This window comes from Cebus imitator, unplaced genomic scaffold, assembly GCF_001604975.1.
Source record: "Cebus imitator isolate Cc_AM_T3 unplaced genomic scaffold, Cebus_imitator-1.0 Scaffold375, whole genome shotgun sequence".
NCBI lineage: Eukaryota > Metazoa > Chordata > Mammalia > Primates > Cebidae > Cebus > Cebus imitator.
This window is the reverse complement of record NW_016107690.1, coordinates 1,091,336-1,099,685: the sequence shown is the minus strand read 5'-3', so window position 1 is coordinate 1,099,685 and position 8,350 is coordinate 1,091,336. Positions and strand designations below refer to the sequence as shown.

Below are 8,350 nucleotides of genomic sequence, written 5' to 3'. Positions count from 1 at the left end.
GCCCGCCCTCTGCTGGTGGCCCCGCCCCTGCCGGTGGCCCCGCCCCTGCCCGTCCTCTGTTGATGGCGCCGCCCGCTGCAGGTGGCCGCGCATCAGTTTCCCGAGGTGCGGTTCTCCATGGTGCACAAGCGGATCAACCTGGCGGAGGACGTGCTGGCCTGGGAGCACGAGCGCTTCGCCATCCGCCGGCTGCCTGCCTTCACCCTGTCCCACCTGGAGAGCCACCGCGACGGCCAGCGCAGCAGCATCATGGACGTGCGGTGAGCTCGGCATCGCCCTTCTGGAGCTTTCCTGGGGGCTGAGCGACAGGTCGCAAGCCCAGGGGCCGGGAGAGCTTGCAGGGAACGGCCCCCACACAGGCCGCGGGGAAGGGGCGGGGAAGTGGCCGAGGCCGGCTGTAGGGTCAGGCGATTTGCAATCTCCTAGTTACTGGGGATAGGAAGGTGAGGCCAGCAGCCTTGGGTGTGGCCTTCGTGTGGGACCCCCAGACCTTGTCACCTGTTAAGTTAGGAGCAAGCAGTTCCTGCCTTCAGGCCTCTTCAGGGCCCTGCCACAGCCTGAAAACCCTGCCTGGCCCCGGCCACTATCTTGGGGAGCCTGGTCCCCCACTGCACCCCAGCCCCTTTTTCTGCCGGCCTCTGTCTGGGGCGCTGTGTCTTCTGGCTTCTTGTGTCCTCTGACCCTGTGTCCTGCCTGTCTCCCTGCCGTCCTGTGAGCCCCTGGGCAGGATTTTGTGGAGCTTGGAACAGTCTGGCTACCGTGGGCACACTCCCAGCCGGTCCTGGCAGCTGCAGGCGGGCGCCGTCTCCTTCCCCAGCGCCCGAGGGCCCAGCATAGACCCTCACCGTGCCTCCGCTCTGCTCTGGGTTCACTGGGTTCTCAGGAGTTGTTTGAGCTCAGCCATCGGAGGCCTTCAAAAGCCAGGGGTGGGAGGGAGGGGACACATCCCCGTGTGGTGTGCAGCCCTGGAAAAGATGGAGGCGGGCGGTTGTCCACCAGCTAGGAAAGATCGCTGGGAAGTGGGGTCAGCCCAGGAGGGCCACCTGGATTTCTAGGGGATCCCAGAATGGATTATTCCACCAGGACAGAATAGTCCTGTTTAAGCCCCGGAAGAGCAGAAAACCGCATCAGTAGGAACCAAGGCTGTGGGGTGCGAGCCTCACCTGCACACAGGGGTGGGGCAGGGCCAGGGTCCTGGAGGTCGTGGGGCGCGGTGAACCTGAGCCTGCGTGTCAGCTGAGTAGCTAAAGCTAAGCTTAACTTTCTTTTCTGAGACAGAGTCTCACTCTGTCTCCTGGGCTGGAGTGCTGGATTCCAGCATGAGCCACCGTGCCTGGCACCAGATCCACATTTTAAAACATTGTGTCTGAATCGTGAAGGTCCCGTGTGGATTCTAAGACCCTGACGCGGAACACGAGGATCATTGCGGAGGCTCTGACTCGAGTCATCTACAACCTGACGGAGAAGGTGAGCCTTTGCCATGGCCATGGCCACTGCCAACCCCAGCCCCACCCCAGGGGCCTGGACTCAGGGCCGTCCCTTCCTTTCTCCGCAGGGGACGCCCCCAGACATGCCGGTGTTCACGGAGCAGATGGTAAGCGAGCCAGGGCCAGCGGGTGGGCGGGGCAGGGCCGTGGGCGGGGCAGGGCTGTGATCGCCGCCACCATCCCCACAGCAGATCCAGCAGGAGCAGCTGGACTCGGTGATGGACTGGCTCACCCACCAGCCCCGGGCCGCGCAGCTGGTGGACAAGGACAGCACGTTCCTCAGCACGCTGGAGCACCACCTGGGCCGCTACCTGAAGGACGTCAAGCAGCACCACGTCAAGGCCGACAAGCGGTGAGGGCCTGGGCTCCGCGCTGCCGCCGCTAAGCCTGGGGGTACAGGGCCACCCCCGCTGCATCTCCCACATCCCCCATTCTGGGGATGCCAGGTGGAGCAAATACAAAGAGAGGAGGGGACTCGGGCCAGGCACAGCGGCTCTCACCTGTAATCCCAGCACTTTGGGAGGCTGAGGTAGGCAGATCACTTGAGGTCAGGAGTTCAAGACCAGCCTGGCCAATGTGGTGAAACCCTGTCTCTACTAAAAATACAAAAACTAGGCAGTTGTGGCAGAGGGCGCCTATAATCCCAGCTACTTAGGAGGCTGGGGTAGAAGAATCGCTTGAACCCAGGAGTTGGAGACCAGCCTGGGCAACAGAGCAAGATCCCTTCTCTACAAAGTTTTAAATTTTTATTTATTTGTTTTTGAGACAGAGTCTTGCTCTGTTGCCCAGGCTGGAGTGCAATGGCGTGATCTTACCTTACTGTACACTCCGGCTCCCGGGTTCAAGCAATTCTTGGACCTCAGTCTCCTGAGTAGCTGGGATTACAGGTGCGTGCCACCACGCCCGGCTCATGTTTTGTATTTTTAGTAGAGATGGGATTTCACCATGTTAGCCAGGTTGGTCTCAAACTCTTGACTACAAGTGATCAGGCTGCCTTAGCCTCCCAAAGTGCTGGGATTACAGGCCGGAGCCACCTCACGCAGTCTGTGTCTCTACAAACACTTTTTAAAGATTTAGCTGTCAGGTATGGGGGCTCACGCTTGTAATCCCAGCACTTTGAGAGGCCAAGGCAGGCGCACCACAGGGTCGAGAGTTCAAAACCAGCCTGACCAACGTGGTAAAACCCCGTCTCTACTAAAAATACAAATATTATTGGAGCGTGGTGGTGGGTGCCTGTAATCCCGCTACTCAGGAGGCTGAGGCAGGAGAATCGCCTCAACCGGGGAGGCAGAGGTTGCAGTGAGCCGAGATCGTGCCAGTGCCCTCCAGCCTGGGCGGCAGTGAGACTCAAAAAAAAAAGAATTAGTTGGGCATAGTGGTGCCCCTGAGAAAGTGCTCCCTCCCCAGGGACCCGGAGTTTGTCTTCTACGACCAGTTGAAGCAAGTGATGAATGCGTACAGGTGAGTGGCGGCCCGCGGGACCTGGAGTCCGTCACCCCTCTACGGGTTACAGCCGAAGGGGATCGAGGCCCACGGGGTCTGAGGGGCCACCTCGCTGGCCCGCCCTGTCCTCCACCGTAGGGCCCTGTGTTTTCCACAGAGTCAAGCCGGCCGTCTTTGACCTGCTCCTGGCCGTTGGCATCGCCGCCTACCTCGGCATGGCCTACGCGGCTGTCCAGGTGAGCAGTGCCCAGGCTCAGGCGGGGCAGGGGCAGCGCGAAGCAGGAGCCGGGCTGGGCGTCTCTGAAAGCATCCTGCGCCCTGGCCCAGCCTAGAGTCGCACAGCCTGGGACTCCTGCCCCGCCCACGTCCTAACCCCCTCCCGCCGCGTCCCCAGCACTTCAGCCTCCTCTACAAGACCGTCCAGAGGCTGCTTGTGAAGGCCAAGACGCAGTGACACGGCCATCCCCACAGCCGGAGCCCCTGCCGCTGCCTGGTCCGTGGGGCGGAGCACGAGTGAGTGGACGCTGCCCTCCTCTCCGGGCGGCCCCAGTGGGGACAGGGACCCTCCCCTCCCCGGCAGTGGTCGAAACACTGAATTACAGAGCTTTTCCCTGTTGCTCTCCAAGACTAGGGGGGATTCTTTCTTTTTTCCTTGTCTTTGAACTTTCTGGAGGAGAGTTTGGGAGATGTCCCGGGGCCAGGCTACAGACTTGCGGACCAGCCCCCAGCCCCGGGAGCCGGCCGCCCTCGGTCCGGTGTAAGCACACGTGCACAGTTAGAGCGGAGACGCCGGGACCCCGCCCGATCTCGCGCGGCCTCCGCCCACGCCCCCGCCTCTGGCCGAAAGGGGCCTGGACTGCAGGCGCCACCTGCCCCCTGCTCCGCATCCGCCCGTGGACGCTCCTCCCGCTCCCCAATGGTGGCGTGGACGTGGTTATTTGTCTCTGCTCCCTCTTGCCTGGAGAGGGCAGTGCCAGCGCCGGGGTTCTGGGATTCCAGCCCCACTGGAGCCTTTTGTCCCTCGTGTGGTCTCAGTGACCCATCCCCCCACAGTGGGCTCTTGGGGAGCTGCACCACCTGGCCTTCCCCTTTTCTGACAGTGGTGAGCAGACACCATCGCTGAGAGCCTGTGCTGCATGGGGGGCTGGCAGGCTGTCTCCCCCACCCCAACACCGCACACCCCCAGCCACCCGCCCTCCTCTCCTAGCCAGCTCCGGTGGCCCCCGTGCCTCTGAGGCCGAAGCCCAGCTCCCAGGGCCCTCACCTGCGTGGCGTGCCCCCCCCCCCAGCTCCCTGCCCTGAGCCTGAGCCGGTGCCTGCGGTTTCCTGGGCGTGGCATGGAGCCCCCAGGCCCTCCAGGCTTTGCCATGGCCAGCCGGTTTCTGGGGAACTGTGTGCTGGTGGAGGTCCGGGAGGCAGGAGGTGGCCCGGGGAGGCCTGGTGGCTCCTCCCATCACTCCCCACCCTGGGTCTCAGTTTCCTCATCTGTAGAAACGACGTGTTCCGGGGGCGCGTCCGAGCATTTGCTGGGGAAGAGATGACTTGGGACGTGGCCTCTGGGGCCACCCTTCCTGGGACTCGGAGAGGTGGTCCAAGCCCCCTGGGAAGGCTGGGACAGAACTTCAGCCCCGCAGGCCAGGCACCTGGCATGAGTGCCGGGGGGAAGGAGGCCGCATTGAGCTCAGGGAGACCCAGGCGTGTCTGTTCTTTAGCAATACAACCCATCCAGTGTGGGCTCGGGGCTTGAGTCCTGGCCTGGGCACCCGAGGCTGCCTCCCTTTCGTGGCCCAGGGAGGTGTTTGCTGTCTGAGGGTCTTGGGCCGGCCATGGGAGCCTGGGGGTCTGTCCAGATAGGACCCGGGGGTCTTGCTTTGCCTACCATTTCTTCGGCTGGCACCTCTGCCCTCCAGCTCCTGCAGCCTGGAAGGGTGAGGGGACAACCAGTCTTCCTTCCTCCCGGTTGGCAGGGCACTCCCCTTCCCTGTCTGCCCCGCTGGTGGCCCTCCTCCTCCAGAGACTTGCCCAAAGGCCCGTCACCGCCTTCCTCTGGGCACTCATGCTGGGACTCTGGGACCCGGGCAGCTGCCGCCTTGTCACCATGAGAGAATTTGGGGAGTGCTTGCATGCTGGCCAGCGGGCCTCTGGGTGCCGTGGGGCCAGGGTTGGGGAGGGAGCTTCCATCCTTCCTGGGCAGGACGCACTGACCGGCCGTCTGGGGCTCAGGCGGGTGTGGGATGCAGCCGGCCCCATGAGAAAATAAAGCCATATTGAATGATGACCACCACCGTCTGGTTTGGGGGCTGTGAGGATTGGACTGTGGCAGCTGTTGGGGGGCTCGTGTTCCTCCAGGGGGTGACAGGAGGGGCAGGTCTGTGTGCAGAGCATGCCACTGACCTGCCCTCTGCTGGAAGGGGGCGCAAGCCCGTTGTGGGCCAGGACTGTGCCCGAGGTGGCTGGGCGTGCGGGAGACTGAGGCTCTGGCCACCCGCTGTTGCTGGGCCTGGCAGCCTCGCCCTCTCCCACCTCCCCGAGGAGGCCCTGCGTACAGGGTCTCATGGGTGATGGGCGGACCCGTTTCTTGGGCCACCATCACAAACACCACCAACTATGTGGCTCAAAACACCAGGATTTCTCCCTCACCATCTCCCAGGCCACAAGTCCAAAGTCAGGGTGTGGGCAGGACCCTCAGGGCCAGCCCTTCCTGCCTCCCTCAGCTTCTGGGGCTCCCAGTGTCTTCGGCTTGTGGCCGCATTCCTCCAGCCCCCGCTTTGTCTGTCTTCCCAGGATCTCCATCAGGTTGGCTCAGGGCCCACCTCCTCCAGGAAGGCGCCCCCCCAGCTCATGCCTTCTGCCTAGATCCCACTTCCAACTGAGGTGAAAGGCTCAGGTTCTTCTGGACATGACTCCGGGGGGACTCCGCAGCCCTGGACGGTGGGCCGTAGGCTGTGTGAGGTTGGCTCCCAGCCCCACCCCAGGTTCCGAGAGGTACCAGCGGGGTGCTGTCCTTGGCTAGTTTTGGTTTACTGAGGGCGTGTACAACGCAGATATGGGGGGGTTTGTCCCTCCTGGCCCGAAGCCCTGGTGACCCTCCTGGGGTCCGCCCGGCGCCCAAGCCCCTACCTGGCCTACCCATTTGCCAGACTCAGTAAACGCTGGTGGAGCTGCCATGCCCCTGGCCTGAGATCCGTGCCGTGGAGGAGGGAGGACAGGCAGAAATGTGCTGGTGAGAAGACGAGGCAAGGAGAGAGCTGGGGGCGGGGGCGGGGGGGTGGGGGCAGCCGAGGGAGTGACCCCGAGGGAGGCAGGAGCCTGTGGGTGGAAGGGACGGTGTCTGAGCTGCCACCTGAATGAGGAGCAGCCGGGGTGGTAGCTGGAGGAGGAGGTAAAGCGGAGGCACAGCCCAGCTGTGCAAAGGCCCTGGGGCACGATGGTGCCTGGCGTGTTGGAGGAAGTGCAAGAAGCCTCATGTGGCTCGAGCAGAGGGAGTGAGGGTGGGGAGGGGACAGGGCAGGTGGTGCAGAGCCTGGGGGGCCATGGAGAGGACAGGCTTTGATCCTGGGGAAGGTGGGAGCCATGGAGGGCTGCGGGCAGAGGAGGGACAGGCCCTGGCTTGGGTGTCCCTGGGCGCCCTCTGATGGCTGCTGCAGGGAGTACAGACGGGTGGCGGGGGTAGGACCGGGTGGAGGGGACGGGGCTGGCCCAGGTAGGCGATGCTGGAGCTGGGCCAGGTGGCAGCAGAGAAGAGTGGGCTCGTCCTGTTCCCCTCCCGCCCCCACTGTGTTCTTGGGGCTATAGAGATGCTTCCAGAACCAGCCTGTGGCCCGGACCCAGAGGCCTGGACTGCCGGTGGCTTCCTGACCAAGACTCACGTCCCCGAAGTCAAAGCTGCCTCTTCTCAGACCTGGGAACTTCACAGACCGCCAGGGGCCCCACCCAGGGTCCTCTAGGAATCAGGGACAGAGCCTCCAACCCAGCATGGGGTCTCTGCCTCCATAAGACACATGGCGGGAGAGGACAGCTGAGGGGAGGGGAGGGGAGGGGAGGGGAGGGATGGGAGGGACCCAGAGCGAAAGGAACACTGAACAGGGTCGCTGGGAAAGAAAGAGGCTCACCTGGCCACAGGGCATGGGGCCGCTGGCCACTGGGGATGGGGTGTGGAGCGGCGACGGTACCCAGGCTTCTCCGGACGGAGGCCAGGCTTGGCCCCCACATGCTGCATGGCCCAGGGATATGGGGACTGTGCCTCCCTGGGCCAAATGTTACTAGTTTAGGGGGCTCTAGGGTCCACAGCTTTGACCTTCATGGGGTCCTGCGGGTCCCCCATGAGCTTAGCAAGGCCAAGAGTAGACAGTGGCTGCCCCCTCTGTGCAGGCAGAAGGTGGCTTTGGCCCCACCATGGACTCAGGCAAAACCCATGTCAAAAGAAAGGGCGGCTGGTCGCGGTGGCTCACGCCTGTAATCCCAACACTTTGGGAGGCTGAGGTGGGCAGATCACAAGGTTAGGAGTTCAAGTCCAGCCTGACTGACATGGTGAAAACCCGTCTTTACTAAAAATAGAAAAATTAGCTGGATGTGGTGGTGCACGCCTGTAATCCCAGCTACTCAGGAGGCTGAGGCAGAGGCATCGCTTGAACGCAGGAGGCGGAGGTTATGGTGAGCTGATACTGTGCCACTGCACTCCAGCCTGGGTGACAGAGCGAGGCTCTGTCCCAAAAAGAAAAAAGAAAGAGCCGCCTATAATCTTCCCGTGTTAACATAAGCAGGTAATTCTTCCCCCTCAACACACTTTTTTTTTTTTTTTTTTTTTTTAGACAGGGTCTCATGCTGGGCTTGGAGGCTCACTTCTGTAACCCCAGCACTTTGGGAGGCTGAGGTGGGAGGATCACCTGAGGTCAGAGTTCGAGACCAGCCTGGCCAACATGGTAAAACCCCATCTCTACTAAAAATAAAAATTAGCTGGGCATGGTGGCACATGCCCGTAGTCCCAGCTACTCAGGAGGCTGAGGCAGGAGGATCACTTGAACCCAGAAGGTGGAGGTTGCAGTGAGTCCAGCCTGGGCGACAGAGTGAGACTTAGACTCAAAGCAAAAAAAAAAAAAAAAAAAAAAAAAAGATCTTGTTCTGTCACCTAGGCTGGAGTGTAGTGGAGCAGTCATAGCGACCTGCAGACTTGACATCCTGGGCAAAAGTGATCCTCCTGCCTCAGCCTCCCAAGTAGCTGGGAATGCAGGTGAATGCCACCGTGCCTGGCTAAAATTTTAAAATATTTTTGTAGAGATCAGATGTTGCTATGGTGCCCAGGCTGGCCTTGAACTCCTGGCTTCAAGCAGGCCTCCCACCTCAGCCTCTGAAAGTACTAGGAATACAGGCATAAGCCGCTGCACCCAGCCGGGCTAATTTTTTTTTTTTTTTTTTTTTTT

The 8,350-nt window shown here is 61.8% G+C and overlaps 1 protein-coding gene across 2 annotated transcripts in view; it reads left to right on the top strand.

Moving 5' to 3' along the window:
• The window catches only part of NCLN (nicalin), a 23,640-nt gene extending 18,434 nt beyond the window's left edge, over positions 1-5,206 (top strand). Inside the window, exons 9-15 of one of the 2 annotated variants that reach the window (XM_017507439.2) lie at positions 82-260; positions 1,380-1,467; positions 1,556-1,594; positions 1,676-1,839; positions 2,895-2,948; positions 3,088-3,166; positions 3,325-5,206. In XM_017507439.2, the coding sequence (XP_017362928.1) occupies positions 82-260; positions 1,380-1,467; positions 1,556-1,594; positions 1,676-1,839; positions 2,895-2,948; positions 3,088-3,166; positions 3,325-3,384 (663 nt within the window). In that variant the 3' untranslated portion in view covers positions 3,385-5,206. The remainder of the gene's footprint in view (positions 1-81; positions 261-1,379; positions 1,468-1,555; positions 1,595-1,675; positions 1,840-2,894; positions 2,949-3,087; positions 3,167-3,324) is intronic. The other variant, XM_017507440.2, reaches the window with a different exon arrangement.
• The last annotated feature ends 3,144 nt before the right edge of the window (positions 5,207-8,350 follow it).